An 18,123-nucleotide genomic window follows, 5' to 3' on the forward strand; every position below is an offset into this window, starting at 1 on the left:
ATAATATTGAAAATTTTTTTTAATGTCATAGAAATAATTTTAAATATTTTTTATTTTAATAATTTATAATAAAAGGGGATAAAATTAATGATAAATGTAAAATAATTTTTGAGGTTTTTAAAGATAAGTTTCGTCAAACTTTATTTAATGCTCGTATGAAGTGAATTTTTAAATTTTTTTAAGAATTATAATAAAAATAATAGAAAATAAATTATATATATATATATATAAAATGTATGTATCTTTAAATATAGAGAAGAGGAGCGAGAAAAGCTGGCATTGGTTTGGAGTCCAGACGCAGAGCGGGCTTTCATCGCCCAAAAATCTCTTTCTCTCTCAACAAATTGTCTCTTTCTCTCTCTAGATTCTCTCTCCCTCATTGCGATCTCTCCCGCAGGTCGCTATTTTTCTTCTGTTTTGATCTCCGTTGCCATTCTGCCTTTTTTCACATGGGACTTCTCATAATTCCTCCTTTTCTCGTGGGCGCTTCTGCTGATTTCAGGTAAATTTTCCCTCGTGGGTTCTTGGAAAAATATTATTATAAGCTTTTTCAGTTTCTATTTTAGTGCTCTGCTTTGGATTTGGTTTTTGTGGAAATGATTGTGGGGTTTTTTTGGTTTGATTTTGCTAAATATATATATATATATATATATATATTTCATTTTCACGGTTTTAGCTCCGTAGGGTGTCTCTTGTTTGCCTGCATTTTTATTTTATTTTTATTTTTATTTTTGGTTTTCAGCTGTTTCCCCCTTTTTAATTTAGTTTTGAATTTTATTTCGTGTAGTTTGATTTTCCCCCCCTTCTTTTTGGTGTTTGCTTTTGATTTCTTGCTTTGTGGAAGCAAGGTAGGTTGAATTTAGGTGCGTGTCGGGTCGTGTTGTTGTTAATTAGGATATCTGTACACTTTATTGAAGATTTTTTCTCAGATTCGTGTGTAAATTTCTATAAAATCCTCAAATCTTATGCCTGTGAAACTTTACAAATCTGGGTATGCAAGCTTTTTGAATGAAGATTTGGTAATTTCTGGTTGTGGGTAAGAAGTCATGGGAATGTAGCGTGTGCAATGCATTAAAAGCTTAATTTCATTATTGGGTTTATTTTTTTTGCAGGCTTTTCTGAGCTGCAACTTATCAAATCTATGATGTGCTAAGTTAATTTTCTTCTGGGTTTGTCTAATTTGGTCTTAACTGAAGATTTTTCCCATACGGGTTTCCTTTAGCATTGGCAGTTGAGGGGGGATTTGGTGGTTTTTTTTATGGTTTTATGTCACCTGTAATTAATTTGAGCTGAAACCCTAAGAGATGACACGGGGTAGGATAAGGGCAAAGCTCAGGCAAAGCCATCTTTATACATTCACATGTTTCCGACAAGGTACTGCCGATGCGGAGGCGCCGCATTCATTCGATGGGCCTGGATTCTCACGAATTGTGTATTGTAACCAACCTCAAGTTCACAGCAAGAAGCCCTTGTATTATACCTCAAATAATATATCAACCACAAAATATAATATCATTACCTTTCTGCCCAAGGCTATCTTTGAGCAGTTTCGAAGGGTAGCCAATTTGTACTTTCTTTTGGCTGCAATTTTGTCGCTCACACCAGTTGCGCCGTTCTCTGCTGTGAGCATGATTGCTCCTCTGGCATTTGTTGTTGGGCTTAGTATGGCAAAGGAAGCCTTGGAAGATTGGCGTAGGTTTATTCAGGATATGAAAGTTAACACCCGGAAAGCTAGCATTCATAAAGGGAATGGTGTATTTGGTTTTAAGCCATGGCAGAGGATTCGTGTTGGGGATGTGGTGAAAGTGGAGAAAGATCAATTTTTTCCTGCAGATTTGCTTTTGTTGTCATCGAGTTATGATGATGGGATTTGCTATGTGGAGACCATGAACCTGGATGGCGAGACAAACTTGAAGGTAAAGAGGTCTTTGGAGGTTACTTTGCCATTGGACGATGATGGGACTTTCAATGATTTCAGAGCAACGATAAAATGTGAAGATCCTAACCCGAGCCTCTACACCTTTGTTGGCAATTTTGAGTATGAGCGTCAGGTTTATCCTCTTGATCCTAGTCAGATCCTCCTCAGAGATTCAAAGCTTAGGAACACGGCTTTTGTGTATGGAGTGGTGATATTTACTGGTCATGATAGCAAAGTCATGCAGAATGCAACACAGTCCCCTTCAAAAAGGAGCAGAATAGAAAGAAAAATGGATCAAATCATTTACATTCTTTTCACCCTCCTTGTGGTGATCTCATTGATCAGCTCTATTGGATTTGCTGTAAAGACAAAGTACCAAATGCCCGACTGGTGGTACTTACAGCCCAATAATACCACAAACCTTTATAATCCCAAGAAGCCAGCATTGTCAGGAATTTTCCATCTTGTCACTGCTCTTATACTTTATGGGTATTTAATACCCATCTCACTCTATGTTTCAATTGAAGTTGTGAAGGTCCTGCAAGCAACATTCATTAACCAGGACATACACATGTATGATGAGGAAACTGGGAATACTGCCCAAGCACGGACATCAAATTTGAATGAGGAGCTAGGCCAGGTTGACACAATCCTTTCTGATAAAACTGGCACTCTGACATGCAATCAGATGGATTTTCTCAAGTGTTCGATTGCTGGTTCTGCATATGGTTCTGGTTCTAGTGAAGTTGAACTTGCTGCTGCAAAGCAGATGGCTATTGACCTTGAGGAGCAGGGAAATGAACTTTCCAATTTTCCCATGCATAAAAACAGTACTGGTGATTCATGGAATAATGCAAGTGGTTTAGGAGCAACAGAAATTGAACTGGAGACTGTCGTGACTTCCAAAGATGAGAAGGAACATAAACATGTGATCAAGGGGTTTAGCTTCGAGGACATCCGTCTCATGGGAGGAAATTGGTCAAAAGAGCCCAATGCAGATGTCATTGAATTATTTCTTCGGATACTTGCAGTTTGTCATACTGCAATTCCTGAGCGAAATGAAGAGATTGGGGGCTTTAATTATGAAGCAGAGTCACCAGATGAAGGAAGTTTTCTTGTTGCAGCTCGAGAATTTGGTTTTGAGTTTTGTAAAAGAACGCACACAAGTGTACATGTTCGTGAAAGATATGTTTCTTCTGGACAACCAGTCGAAAGGTGAGGATATGAATTATTTTTGTTATTTTCCCTTGAATTCCCAGTGTCTTGGCATCTTAGTTGTCTCTTGAAAAATTCTCAGGGAATACCAAATTCTCAATCTGTTGGAGTTCACTAGCAAAAGAAAGCGAATGTCTGTGATTGTGCGGGATGAGGATGGGCAGATTTTTCTCCTTTGCAAGGGTGCAGACAGGTTTTGTCTCACAATCCATTCTTATTTATTTTGTTTCTGTGTCTTTCTCTGTATCTCAGTGTTTATGAGGGCAAATAATCTACTATAACCTCTACAATTTGATGGTTTTAGCAGTCAGGATATTTCATAGCCTAGACATAGAGCATTTAAACTTTATAAATCTTGGTTGGATCTTCTTATCTTTTTTGTTTACACCTGCTTTAATCTATGTGAATGCGTTTTTATTCTGTTTTTTTTTTGTTAGCTCCATTATTCCTTTGCTTGGATTGTGCAGCATCATCTTTGATCGTTTGGCAAAGAATGGAAGGATGTATGAGGAAGCTACTACTAGGCATCTGAATGAATATGGAGAATCTGGGTTGCGAACATTGGCGCTTGCTTACAAAAAGCTTGAAGAGTCTGAGTATTCTGCTTGGAATAGTGAATTTATGAAAGCAAAAACTTCTATCGGGCCTGATAGAGATGCAATGCTTGAAAGGGTATCAGATGCGATGGAAAGGGAGTTGATCCTTGTTGGTGCAACAGCTGTAGAGGACAAATTGCAAAAAGGGGTATGTGTTATTGTTTCTTCTTCACTGTATTGAAGATGTTGTCTTTGGCATCCCCTTCAACTTAGTCTCTTTTTCTTTTCTCTCCAGGTGCCTCAGTGCATAGATAAACTGGCACAAGCAGGTCTCAAGCTCTGGGTTCTAACAGGGGATAAGATGGAAACTGCTATCAACATAGGGTCTGTCTCTAACCAATTCAGTGGAAGGATTTTCTTAATGCACAGTTATTCTTATCTATGAGAATTAACTTCTCATTGCAAGAAGCTCCATCAAATCACCATAATGAAATCTTGTTTGTTTTGTGACGCAGATTTGCATGTAGTTTGCTTCGACAGGGCATGAAGCAGATCTGCATAACTGTGAATCCAGATGTGCAAACCCAAGATGGCAAAGAGGTACTTGTTACTTTTAGAATCATGGGAAATTGACTCAGGTAACTGATTTCATTCATGGTAGAATTTGTTGTTGTTTACTACTGATCAGGCTGTCAAAGAGAACATTTTGATGCAAATTACCAATGCCTCTCAAATGATCAAGCTAGAAAAAGATCCGCATGCTGCTTTTGCGTTAATTATTGATGGGAAAACTCTAGAACACGCTCTAGCAGATGATATGAAGCATCAATTCCTGGGGCTAGCAGTTGACTGTGCATCTGTCATATGCTGTCGAGTATCTCCTAAGCAAAAGGCATTGGTATGATTATTTTTGTTTTTCCTATCATTTTTTTTTTTTACTTTCTCTTCAAAATTGTTCTTTGCTCATTAGTTTTTCAAGTTTGTGACATTTATAAATGTGTTTGTCTTTGGCTTTGGCTTTGGCTTCATTGTTTACCTTTTTTTGCACCAGGTAACGAGATTAGTAAAAGAAGGAACTGGAAAAACAACTTTAGCAATTGGTGATGGAGCGAATGACGTTGGAATGATTCAAGAAGCTGACATTGGTGTTGGCATCAGTGGGGTGGAAGGTATGCAGGTGGGTAGCATATCTAAGAGGCTCTTTTTGCATGCATTACCTAGAAAAGCACCAGCATATTTTTCTACAATTTAGTTTCGTTTGAACACTTCGGATTCCTTTGATATGTAAGTCCATTATTGAAGACACCCAAAATTCTAGGGGAAAGAATGAATGTTGGGTTGGACAGCTGGACAGTGACCATGTGTCAACCATGCTTGGCATCTATCCAGACTTTAGTCAGGAATATCATGTCTCAGCACCCTATTGTCTTTAGTTCTTTCATCTGTGGATTTGAAAAGAATATATAGTGAATTCTGCTCCAGCTAAGTTACTAGCTTTACAATTGTTTTCTATGCCTTGACTTGACCTCAGGTTTCAGGGGAATATTTTATCAAACCTTATTTCTTCTGGCCTGACAGAAAAGTCATCTCTAGAGAATTTTATGGGAACTGGCAGTGTTGATTTGCATTTTTTTTTCCTTTCCCACCACTTGTCTCCACTGCAAAGCAGAACTAGTCTCACTGTCACCTGGTAGATTCGGTCCAATTGTGCAGACCCCTTCATGTCTAGATACAGAAGTCTTTAGCACTTTATGATCGATGTTCATCCCTGTCAGGTTTTGGGGGGTTTAGGAAAGAGCATATCATTTTTCTCTTCAGAAGCATGTATGAACCCTAGATGTTATGGCCAGACTTAAAAACTTTCAACGTTATGCAGGCTGTGATGGCTAGTGACTTCTCGATAGCTCAGTTCCGCTTTTTGGAGAGACTTCTGGTTGTCCATGGCCATTGGTGTTACAAGAGGATTGCTCAGATGGTAATAACCAAGGAGTGCTGTTTTGATGTTTAATTTTCATGCTTTTGATGCAATTTTGTGCTCGCATGCACAATTCACATCTACTTCACCCTCACTTTATGTGCAATGCTCTGTATGCAGATATGCTATTTCTTCTACAAAAATATAGCTTTTGGCCTCACTCTCTTCTACTTTGAGGCATTCACAGGATTTTCTGGGCAATCAGTCTATGACGATTGGTACATGCTACTATTCAATGTTATCCTTACCTCATTGCCTGTCATTTCTCTAGGGGTTTTTGAACAAGACGTTTCTTCTGAAGTTTGTTTACAGGTGAGAGTCCACCATTGATGCCTTCACTTGGAATTTCATCCTCTTACATCAACCTTTGTCACAATTTTCACACTTGCAATTCCTTTTTGCAGTTTCCAGCACTGTATCAACAAGGACCCAGAAACTTGTTCTTCGACTGGTATAGGATATTTGGGTGGATGGGAAATGGTCTCTACACCTCCCTCATCATTTTCTTCCTCAACATTATCATCTTCTATGACCAGGCCTTCCGCTCTGCTGGCCAAACTGCTGATATGTCTGCAGTAGGCACCACAATGTTCACTTGTATCATATGCGCTGTCAACTGTCAGATTGCCCTCACAATGAGCCACTTCACATGGATCCAACATCTCTTTGTCTGGGGCAGCATCACCACTTGGTACATCTTTCTCCTACTCTATGGCATGACATCTCCATTATTTTCTGGGACTGCGTACCAAATCCTCGTAGAAGCTCTTGCACCTGCACCAATGTACTGGTGTGCCACTCTCTTAGTAATAGTCACCTGCAATCTCCCTTACCTAGTCCACATATCCTTCCAAAGATCTTTCAACCCCATGGATCACCATATCATCCAAGAGATCAAGTACTACAGGAAAGACGTCGAGGATCAATACATGTGGACTAGGGAGCGGTCTAAAGCCAGACAGGAGACCAAGATCGGATTCTCAGCAAGAGTCGACGCAAAGATCAGGCAGTTGAGGGGGAAGCTGCAAAAGAAGCATTCACCCACAGCCACAAATGTTCAGACACCCTTGTCATAGCATATTGTTCATGATTCTTCCTTTTTTTTTTTAATATTTTGCTAGGGTTTGAGGCCTTCTGCAGTTTTTGTTCTCCATTTTTTTTTTCTTCACTCTGTGGCCCTTTTGTGATTCATTTCCTAGTATATTTTTTTTCCTTCTGTGTAGTGGGGTTTGTTGTAGTCCCCCATTCATTACACTAGGCTTTTGAAGCTGATGTATGTACAATATTTATAAGAAGCTTTGATGAGAGTTACAGCTTGTGAAAAATCATCAATATCATGATATTACCTACATTTCTCTATACTCTTGGCCATCTTAATCTTCTTGTGTATATCAAAAGAACTTCAACCATGAGCTTTTAGGTCCCAGACATCTTAATTCTTTGCTTTAAAATGTTTTATTCTCTACTTGTCAATTTTTCTGAAAGGTTTATTTGTTATTTCTTCTTCAGTAACTCTCTATGCGTTTCATAGGAAAAGAAAAAAAGTTTGTCTAATTTGTCAAAAAGCCAAGGTTCTTCTTATAAAGCTCGACCACGATGGAGATGTTCGCCTTTGAAATGAAGACGGTCATAAAAGTTTTTATTTTTTATTTTTTATTAATAGTTATAGATTGTTTTGAAAAGTAAAATTATGTTTGAAAATTCAAATATGAAAAACAGTTTTCTCGGCCGTAGAATATAAAAATTTTCAAAATAATTCTTCATGTTTAATTGAAAACACCTCAAATCTAAAGACCGGTATATTTTTAAAACAAAATTTTAAAAAACTATTTTTATCAAAAGTTTTACAAACAAGTTTCTATTCTAAAGAAGAAAAAATAAAACAGTTGTCATGTAGAAATGCTTGGTAACTATTTTAGAAAACAGTTTCAAAAAATAATTTTTGAAAGTTATTTTTTAATGTTTTGTAAAACAAAAGTCTGTTTAAGAATTTAAAATACTTTTAACTTGTTTTTAATATTTTAAAATATTTTTTTTTAAATGTTTATATATAGTATTTCTTTTTTAATTATTCTATATTTTTGTATAATCATTTTTTAAAACAACTTTAAAAAAACAATTGAAAATAACTAAAGAGAAGTTATTGGGGAACATTCATGTTTTATGTTTTTAAGAACAAAAAATAGAAAATAGTTTTTTAGTCGGTATTTCCCTTCTCGACTATTTGTTTTGTACAATAAAAAGCCGTCCTAAACTATTAGATTATAAATATGATTTTAGAACATGTATTAATAAAACCGAATATATATTTATATTCATATTTATATTTATTTATTTATTTTATTTATAGGAAAAAGAATAATTTTAAAGGGTTTTTCTCATTAATTTGTTTCTAGAATGTTAATAAAAAAACCCAATTGTTTAATCGGAAAAAAAAAATTGAACCATTCCAAGTTTAACAATTTTGGGGAATAGAAGGTAGAGTCGTAGAGATGTGGGTTGGACTTGACTTGAAGAAGCCCAAGCCAGAAACCCAGGTCCAAATCAAAAACCCTGGAACGCGTCGTTTTGAATCGAAACGATATCGTTTTATTATAAACGTTGCCGTTTTAACGGGGAAAAAAGAACGCATATTTTCAACATACAAAAGTCCGCTTCGATTGGATCAAAGCGCGAGGGACTGGCGATATCATGATGCCTCCTCTTTCTCCTCCTCCCCCATTTTCTCTCTCTTTCTCGAATTTTCTCTCTCATTTTCTCGAGAGAGAAAATCTGAAAACCCTAGCCTCCTTCCCTCTCTATTCTCTCTGATCTTCCTCAAACTTTCCTTTTTTTTCTCCTGCTTACGCCTTTTCTTCCTCTCTTTGTGTCCGTACGGACACCGCGAGTCGTACGTAGTGGCTGTTCTGTTGCTTGATTACGCGGAATTTTGTTCGGCGTTGGTTTCTGATCATCGGAGCCGGCGAGGTGGTGGACGATTGCTGATTTTGTTTTGTTTTGGAATTCGTAGCTAGGGTTTGGTTTGGTTTGGTTTGGTTTTGGGCTCGTTTTTTATTTGGAAATTTGACGATGGAACCTCGAGTTGGCAACAAGTTCCGGCTTGGTCGTAAGATCGGCAGTGGATCATTCGGAGAGATCTATCTCGGTTTGTTGGCGATTTTGTGGTTTTTGTTGTTCTTGTTTTCATGATTTTCGTTTGTTTTTGGAATTTTACATTTCGTTTTAATTACGCAGGCACTAATATTCAGACAAATGAGGAGGTTGCTATTAAGCTTGTGAGTTTTTATTCTTTTATAATTCTTGTGGGAAATTTATGAAATTGAACGTTTTATATTTGTTAATTTTACATAGAAATGTATGTTTGTGATTTGGAGGAATTTATTAAAAAACTTAAGGACTACTGAGAAAATTGTTGTGGTTTTATGTAGGAAGTTCTGAAAATGTATTTATTTGTTAAGTTTGCGGGAATTCATAAGAATTTAGTTATTGATTTTATTTCCTTTTGAATTTGAATTTGCTGCTAAGGAATTAAATGCCTGGTCCTGAAATGTTTCATTTCCTTATTTTCCCCAATGACTTCTAAAGACACTCAAAATTGTATATATATATATATTAAAAATTTTATTATTCAAACATATATTGTAAAGGACTTTGGCAAATTTATCTTAATGTTGAGATGAGATGGATCTGTACAAATCATTTTGCCCAAGTTCTTTGTTTGGTTTCTGAAGAAACGTAGGAAGAGAAGAAACCAAAATATGGAATCTTAAATGCTATTTCAACTTATTAAGAAAACAAGAAACTCTTAATACAACTGCTAGAATTTGATGAGGCCAGTTTCTTTCATTTTTTTCCTTTTTTCCTTTTTTTTGCTCCTTCTCTTTTGAAACCCCACAAAATAAAATAGCATATTGTAAAACCTATTTTATTTTTTTCTCCTTGGTTTTCTTGGTTTCGAAATAGAGGTATAGGATAAATAGGGGCTATTTAAAGCATTATTTGGTATTTATTATGTTGAAGGTTATGGGAAATAGCATTGAGAGCTTCTAAATTATATTCTTTAGTTCTTAAAATGAGCTCTTTGAGAGATTAAGTGCTCATAGCTTGTCTGGAATTATGCTAGAGACTTTATAGTATTGTGCAGGTAGTCTTAACTAAGATATGGCTTACAATGTGGTTGATCCTTTTATCATCTACTAAGAGCAGAGTTCTGTGTTCTCAATACCTTCTAGAGTGTGGTGCTTTGTGCTGGTTATACTTTTTATAACTATGTTTCCATGCCTGAGTGACATCAATTTTTTTTTTCCCTGGGTTCTGTTTGTTGCATGTGTTATTTGAAATGTTATCTTTAATGGGATTTCAGGTTGGATTCTTTTAGGATAAAATACTAGGCACTGGCGTTGGAGTTAATAATGGACTGGGACATATATGGAAATAGAGTATGTGCTTATTATACCTTTTCAGAGGGTCTTGGAGCCCTTTGGGAATAGCTAAATGATTCTCTTTATTCTCCTCCTCTTGGGGAAATTTTGCATAACAGGGCAGAACAACCTTCATAAACTTTTGGTATTGATTTTCATAGATTGGTTGGGTTGTAAGTGAAGCAAATATGTTGGTTTTTTGTCTATCCCTCCTTTTTTTGGGCCTTGTATACTTTGTGTATACTTTTGGCGCTTTTAATACAATTGCTTTACTTATTAAAAGAAAAAAAAACTTTTGGTATTGATAATTATTATTTAAGCTATGCACATGGATTTAGTCTGGATGATTGTGATTTTTCAAGAAGCATTTAGCTTGGATGTTATGGCTTAGGGGATTGCTAAGAATTTTGAATGACCAACTGAATGGTGTTTTGGTGCTTCTGAATTAATTCACAAAAGGAAAAACATCATCTTGTACTTTCCAAGTCCACTTAGTAATGCCCCTTTGGGTTTACTAATTGAGATTGGTTTAGTTTGGCTCAAAGGAGTTGCAGTGGCAATCTTTGGAGTTTACTAATCTTAGTGGACTTGGTTATCTAGCCACTCAGAGTTTAATGCCCTAGATAAAAGTTGGAAATTTAAGGGACATTAGTAAAATGAGAAGTGAAGAAAGTACCCTACCTGTGATCTGTTCAGTGTGGAGTAATAAAACATACCACGTATTGATCTCACTAAACAGCCTCAATTTATTGGCCACAACAAACATTTTTGAAATGAAAATTGTGTGATCTCATTTCTGTATAGCAAGATATGTTTATTTTTTTTTGTCTAAAATCTTATGAATTATTGGTAACAGTTTAACAGGAAGACTATAACCACTTGAGTAGTTAGATATTACCGTCCGATCATACCAGCTCAGAAATGTACGCAACAACTGCTAGTGCTCCTGACATCCACTGTATTATTGACCAGTTTTTTGTAAATAGATTCTATGCATTTTTTTGTCAAAGGCATGGATTCATGTAGACTTATTACAAAACTTTGCTGATGATAATAAATGTCTTGTTCTGTATTATTCTGATATTGTTTCTTGTTTTCAGGAAAATGTCAAGACAAAGCATCCCCAATTGTTGTATGAGTCAAAATTGTATAAGATACTACAAGGAGGAAGTAAGGGATTTTCTTCATATTCTGTTTTCCATTTTATTTTTTTGCTTCTTAATTTTTTTCTCATTTTTGGCAATTTTTTCAACATTGGCAGCGGGAATTCCAAACGTGAAATGGTTTGGTGTTGAAGGAGACTACAATGTTCTTGTGATGGATTTGCTAGGACCTAGTCTTGAAGATTTATTCAACTTTTGCAGTAGGAAGCTATCTCTGAAGACAGTTCTCATGCTTGCAGATCAGATGGTAGGATTTATTTTATTGGTTTTTTCATATTGTTCTCACATCTCATATGGCTTATTTCCTTCATTTTTTTCTGCCAATTATGATACTCCCGTCAGATCAATCGAGTTGAATTTGTTCATTCAAAATCATTTCTTCATCGAGATATTAAGCCAGACAACTTTCTTATGGGTTTAGGAAGGCGTGCTAATCAGGTTTTGAGTTGACACTGGTTCCTTGGTTTTTATCTTTTGCTTTTGTCATATGTCTTGGTGCATCATTTGCTATTTGCATGCATTCAGGTCTATGTTATTGACTTTGGTCTGGCTAAGAAGTACAGAGACTCTTCAACCCATCAACACATTCCTTATAGGTTAGTTGTTTTCAACTAATTGATGAGTTCATTCAGTGCTTATACGACTTGATGTATTACTAGTTTGAAGCTAATTTTTGTGTGTGAGTTGATATCCATGTATCTTATATTCAGTACCCCGTTAAACTATTTTAATTTTGTATTGAGATTATTTGGAGTTGTTTTTTTTTTTTTTGCAAGAGGTGCTTGAATAACAATTACTGTTTTCTGTCCCTTTTTTTCTCCATCTATTATAAACTCTGTTGTGATTGGTTTCCACTGCTGAAGTACAAAAATGTTAGCCATCTAATCAGATGGCAGTAGAACGTTTAGGTGTAGGTTTTGTAGGCAATAATAAAATTCCCCATTTATGTCAGTTCTTGTTTCTTAGATTACCATTTTATTCATTGTTGCAGAAAGTTCTACGTAATATTTCTCCTGATTCCTACTCACTTTTAATGTACCCTAGCAATCCTTATACATTGGAGATGGCCTACAGATGAAGAAAGAGGGATCAGGGAAGAGATGCCTGGAATGCTGCTTTGTTTTAATTTACGTTTTTTTTTTTTTTTTTTTTCAAAAATGGAAGTTAGATTTTCTATAGGAGAAGTTTTTATATTTCGATTTCAATATGAGAGATTTTTCATAAGACCTGCATTCTGTTCAGAGAACTCTCTTGTGAACACACTGGTGAGGGAAGGAAAAAATAAATAGAAGTTGTTTTTTATGTAGCTGGTCCCAGAGATAGAACCACAAGGTGAATAAGAAGACCAAAAAGGTGGGTTTAGGGGTGGGGATACATGATGGCAGAGGCATATCCCTAAATATAGCTAAATGGCCAATTAGGATTTGTTTGGTCAGCCTGATGCAGTTGAGATTGCCCATACATCTCACAAAAATAATGCATGATGTAATCTATCTTTTGTGTGAAGTAAGTTATCTAAATTTGGCTCCAACTGCATTAGGTATATGCAATTTGTCAATTGCACATCTACTGAATGCTTATTAATCTTGTGGATGGTTGTCCTTTCCGTTTTCTTGAAATCGGTAAAGTTAAAGAACACTGTTCTTATGCTGGGCCTTTTATTTTTTTCTTATGGTTTACTATATTACTTTACCTTTTGGATTAAATTTAGCAAAAATCACAAGTACTGTTTTTACTACTTTTTTGTAGCTGACTTGTTCAGATAAATTGCAGAGAAAATAAGAATTTGACTGGAACTGCAAGATATGCAAGCATGAACACTCACCTTGGCATTGGTATGCTTATAGCTATTTCATTTCTGTGTTCAGCTTTTGCATTCATTGATATAACATTGAATGGACTAAACATTGATCTTTCTGATTGAATCTCACTCCCTATCATGTTTCCTTTCTACTACATAGAACAAAGTCGCAGGGATGATTTAGAATCTCTTGGATATGTTCTTATGTATTTCTTAAGAGGAAGGTAATCACTCCCGACCTTTGGCTGTCTGTTATCTTTCTCACATTTACATGGGTAGTCTACTTATGACATTGTATCTTTGTAGTCTTCCTTGGCAGGGATTGAAAGCTGGAACAAAGAAACAAAAGTATGAAAAGATCAGTGAAAAAAAAGTTTCAACATCAATTGAGGTAACTTTTCTTCTGTTATGTTGTTTAATGCCAACAATTATATGTTCAGCACCATGAAACTGACTGGAAAGCTCTGTGTTTCTGCCTTAGGCCTTGTGTCGTGGTTATCCTACAGAATTTGCATCATATTTCCATTACTGCCGCTCACTTCGATTTGATGATAAACCAGATTATGCATATCTCAAAAGAATCTTCCGTGACCTTTTTATTCGTGAAGGTGTGAAGATACTCATATACATTATAAGTTCTTACATTTTAGACAGGCCTAAGATGAGTGACAATTGTTAAGTTATTGATCAAAGCTCTTTTCTTAACAAATCAACTCTTATACCATTTAGTCTGTATTTCTTCTTGCTTCAGGATTTCAGTTTGATTATGTGTTTGATTGGACAATTCTGAAGTATCAGCAATCACAGATTTCTGGACCACCTAGCCGCGCTCTTGTAAGTGATATAGCATGATATTGTGATTAGTTATCCTTCTTTTTTGAAAGAAATTGAAAAATTATTAGTACTTGTTAATAGGGCCCTGGGGCTGGACCAAGCCATGGGATCCCTCCTGCTGTTGCCAACATGGATAGACAATCAGGTAGCTACTTCACATTTCTGGTTCCTGCTTGCATTTACATTAATCCAATCTGACTTCATTATCCATGGAATTTATCTGGGGTTCATATCTGTAACTTTGTTGCAGGTGGTGAAGATGGAAGACCCTCTGGCTGGTCTTCGGCAGATCCCTCTCGCAGGAGGACCACTGTACCAGCTCTAAATCTTGGAAGCTTGAAACAAAAAAGTCCAGTTGCAAATGATTCAACAATGGCAAAAGATAGTCTGGTAAGCATTGATTGCAACCAGATTTGTATAAATTCTGACTCACTATGTATTTGCATCCCATGGGCCTGAATGATGATTATCACTGTGGAATATTTGATTTTTGATATCCAGTTTTGGTTTTGCTTATTAAACACGATCTCCTCATGCCTGGATATGTATGCATATGCAGTCAGCTAATGTGAGGGCAAGTGGATCATCAAGGCGAGGTGCAGTTTCTAGCAGTCGTGATGCAGTTATTGTTGGAGGTGAATCTGACCCGTCTCGATCTCGTGCTGATGCAAGCCCAGGAGCACTCCGCAAAATTTCTAGTGGACAAAGAGGTTCACCTGTTCATTCATCAGAGCACAAACGTATATCTTCTGGCAGAAACACCTCCTCGAACATAAAGAACTTCGAATCCACCCTTAAGGGTATCGAGTCCCTGCACTTCAATAATGAAGAGAGAGTGCAGTATTAGTGGCTGACTCTCGATCCCCCCAATCTCTCATTGTAAATCTTGAAAACAGTATGCTTCATCACGCACTTGGAGTGGAATTTCTTGTTTCTGTGTATTGTATTTGAGGAAAGCAGCAGAGGCTAAAATCTATAAGGTTCGTCGGGTTGGGAATTTTCACTCTTTTTTAAGCGTCTACAGCAGAATAAAGACACCAGACCACCAACAGGAGAGCAGATGATCCCCAACCGAAATCCAACTAGGTAAGGCTTTTGTGCAAATGGCAACACAAGTTTGAGTTTGTGTTAGCATGCCTTTCAGTTTCTGCTTACCTTTTTCTTGATTTACTTTTCTCTCGCTATGTTCATGGTTTCTTTTGACATCATAAGCTATGTTTGTGGTTACAGACCATATTAAAATCCTGTAAAACTGTAACTAGGCCATTTTATTGATTTTTCTGTCTGCCACGTCGGTATGCGTTCTGAAGTACTTTCACATATGAAACATCATTAAACCTCAACAACAAATTGGTTTTTTTTTTTTTTTTGTTGGTAATTATTTCATCTAGGTGTTCACTGTCTTTTTATTAAATGAAATGAGATACTTGTAATTATTTAAGCATCGCATTGTACTTCCTGTTCGTTTTAAAATTTAAAGTCTTTTTTAGGGTAGAAAGAAATTTGGGGTCTAAAGTTTGTATGCAAGGTAGGCTTTATAGCTTCGTGCCTTGTGGTATTTAATGGTAGGGTAGGAGAGAGGATAGTATATGTAGAAATTTTTTGAATAAGATAGTTGTGAAGAGCAATTTTCAGGATTAAATTTTTTGCATCCACTCTATGGTTTGCTTGGGAAGGATCTTCATGAAGATGAATGGAGAGATGATCACAAGAAGAGAATGATGTTGGGAAGCTACATATTAAATGGTAATTTTTACCTTAATTTACATTTTTCTATGTATGGAGATAATTTTAAGAAGGGAAAAAGGGATGGTGTATATAGATTGTCTTAGAGATTAGCTTGGAGCTTATTTGAGAGCACGAGCAACACAAGGCAACCTGACTCATGTTATAGGGTCTCACGACTCATGCACGTAGTAGCCTTACCTTATATGCAACTCATGCACTGGGTTGCCCGTACACGACCTTTTCTCGAGGACTAGGCCAAATCTATCTGTCTGAGCGATCCCGCACTTTGGTGTGCGCAAGCCCTAACGGTGCCTTGCACGTGTTCATGGAGAGGCCCGATGTGCCTTGGGTCCAGCCATGTCAAGTCATAACCAAGTGAGACTACAACCCCCCTAAAGAGGAATCCGAGTCACTTCCAATCTGTCGACCTCTCTTATTGTCTTAAGCCTGTATGAGTGTGCCACGCTCATGCTCATGAGTCATGCAGCGTGAGTTGGTTATGTTGTGTTGTCCTCCATTGAGTACGGCCTGGCTACACGTGCCACTCAACCTCTTTCCCAATCCCCTCGAGACTAAGTCAAAGCCATACGGCCCATACTACAACATGCCTTGCGCCATGTGGGCGTAAGGTGTCACCACACATGTCCATGTCATGCCCTCCGAGGGCTAATGTGATAACAGTATGCTCGTATACCCGCCCCGCCTCCACAGGTTGATTGATGGCGGATGAAAGGATGACAGTGGCTTCGAAATTACTTGTCCAACATAAATATTAACTTAAATGAAATGAGACAAGTAAAATTTTGATTTAATTAGGAATTTAGGATGAGATGATTGGAAATTTGTATTAAAAAATAAAATTAGAAAAAATAAAAAAATAAAAAAATAGACAAACCAATGCAGCAACATAATGATCAGATGAGCACATTTGAAGGCTAAGAGAGAAGCCAGGAGAAAAAATGTGACAGTTGTGAGAAGCAAATGATATTAAGAACACTTGTTGATTCGACAATAAAAAAAAGCAAAAAAAAAAAAAAAATTATTTTGATGATGTGGCATTGATTCTAGTTGCATTATTTATAAAAGTAATTCATTTATATATGACAAAGATTACAGCTGGATTAAGGGCACCCCAAATTTATTTAATTAAGAAGAAAAAAATTAATAAAAAAGAAATGGATAGTGATGTCAACACGGATGAGTCACCATAACTGTACGGTTTGAAAGTGCGTATAAGAGTTAATGGTGGTCATGAAAATAAAATTAAAACGTATGATAGAAGAAAGTTTAAGAGCTAGTGAGAAAAAGATATGTCTTATGTGTGAGATAAAAGCACTTTTGGCTTTGCATGAAAAGCACTTTTTTAGCATGGAACCATGTGATCAAATACACTGTAAAGCACTTTATTTGTGGGAAAAAAAAAAATGCTTTTAGACCGTCCCAAAAACTACACAAACCCTACAAGCAATTTATCGTAGAATGAGGATGTCAGGGATCAAAAAATAAATTTTTAGTTTTATTTATTAATTAAAAAAATGTTATAAAAGTAAATTATAAAAGTTTACTAATATTATAAAGACCGACACTAATATTATAAACGTTTCATTAAATTTATAATAAATTTAAAAAATATATTAGAAGTAATGTTTTCTTGATTTATTTCATGATTAACTCTTTAAAAATAATAATAAATAAATAAAAGACACCTATCTAATAAAATTACCCAATTAGTACCAAAGTTCTTAAGTCTTGTTTGGCGCGTCAAATGGAGGTTTTCTTAACCATAATAACATAGGTTTATAGAAAAAAAAAAATATAAAGAAGACCATGGAATGTGACAAACGTATTTTCATTTAACTAAATTTGTATAAAAATATAATTACCGGCATTGATGACTTTGCATTATTCCAAATAAAACTTTCTTAAGCTTTAAGAAAAGTCTTAATGGACTTATGATGTTTTAATTCGGCTTTTTTTAAAAAGAAAATTAATTCTTAATTTTAAATATTTATCAAAAGATTGAAAAAATTTAACTTTTTACCTTAAATTTGACATTTGAATATATATTTTACACCAATTTCCAAGCAAATTTATGATAAAACTCATCTCTTTCTGTTCATAGCGTCTTTATGGCCATTTGGGATTTGTAGAAGGAGAGTGAAAATGACCTGTTTGGTTGCCAAGAAAGTTGGAATGCTATGTTGGAGGCCTGATGTATAAGATAGAAACTAGTAGTGATCTCTCCATAATTACTTTGTTGATGAAAAGTCTTGAGCTAAAAGCAGAAGCATGATTCCTTACTGACGCTATTGGATCTTGGAAAGGGTGAATGATAGAAAAAGAAAATGCTAGAAAATGCTCAAGAGGAGGTTATTTTGAAGCACTTTTCCAACAATTTTCCCCAGAACTAAATCAAATACAATAAGATTATACCCAGAATGGGGATTTGAAGTTTGGACCCAAGCTTACAAGATCAAATTCCCACAAAACAGTGATTCATTAGCCCCATGAAATTCTAATAATCCTCAGATC

General features: G+C 35.9%; 2 protein-coding genes across 4 annotated transcripts; both read left to right on the plus strand.

Moving 5' to 3' along the window:
- The first annotated feature begins 254 nt into the window (after positions 1 to 254).
- Positions 255 to 7,003, plus strand: LOC100249823 (probable phospholipid-transporting ATPase 4). Of its 2 annotated transcripts, none has more exons than XM_010656187.3 (11): positions 255 to 502; positions 1,113 to 3,133; positions 3,216 to 3,326; positions 3,601 to 3,877; positions 3,965 to 4,053; positions 4,185 to 4,269; positions 4,331 to 4,567; positions 4,721 to 4,846; positions 5,546 to 5,644; positions 5,765 to 5,956; positions 6,049 to 7,003. In XM_010656187.3, the coding sequence occupies exons 2-11, from the start codon at positions 1,305 to 1,307 to the stop codon at positions 6,718 to 6,720; spliced, it is 3,717 nt and encodes a 1,238-aa protein (XP_010654489.2). In that variant the 5' UTR covers positions 255 to 502; positions 1,113 to 1,304; the 3' UTR covers positions 6,721 to 7,003. The 2 variants fall into 2 exon arrangements, with proteins under 2 accessions (XP_010654489.2, XP_003632843.2); XM_003632795.4 differs by having other exon boundaries at positions 4,358 to 4,567.
- Positions 7,004 to 8,271: 1,268 nt separating this feature from the next.
- On the plus strand, positions 8,272 to 15,153 carry LOC100244694 (casein kinase 1-like protein 2). Of its 2 annotated transcripts, XM_002277477.5 has the most exons (14): positions 8,272 to 8,789; positions 8,879 to 8,919; positions 11,166 to 11,235; positions 11,327 to 11,475; positions 11,571 to 11,666; positions 11,754 to 11,824; positions 13,002 to 13,063; positions 13,190 to 13,253; positions 13,336 to 13,420; positions 13,511 to 13,637; positions 13,781 to 13,863; positions 13,945 to 14,008; positions 14,114 to 14,253; positions 14,423 to 15,153. In XM_002277477.5, the coding sequence occupies exons 1-14, from the start codon at positions 8,714 to 8,716 to the stop codon at positions 14,708 to 14,710; spliced, it is 1,416 nt and encodes a 471-aa protein (XP_002277513.2). In that variant the 5' UTR covers positions 8,272 to 8,713; the 3' UTR covers positions 14,711 to 15,153. The 2 variants fall into 2 exon arrangements, with proteins under 2 accessions (XP_002277513.2, XP_019077867.1); XM_019222322.2 differs by lacking the exons at positions 8,272 to 8,789; positions 8,879 to 8,919 and adding an exon at positions 10,007 to 10,083.
- The last annotated feature ends 2,970 nt before the right edge of the window (positions 15,154 to 18,123 follow it).

The sequence above is a fragment of the Vitis vinifera genome, chromosome 9 (assembly GCF_030704535.1).
Source record: "Vitis vinifera cultivar Pinot Noir 40024 chromosome 9, ASM3070453v1".
Taxonomy (NCBI): Eukaryota; Viridiplantae; Streptophyta; class Magnoliopsida; order Vitales; family Vitaceae; genus Vitis; species Vitis vinifera.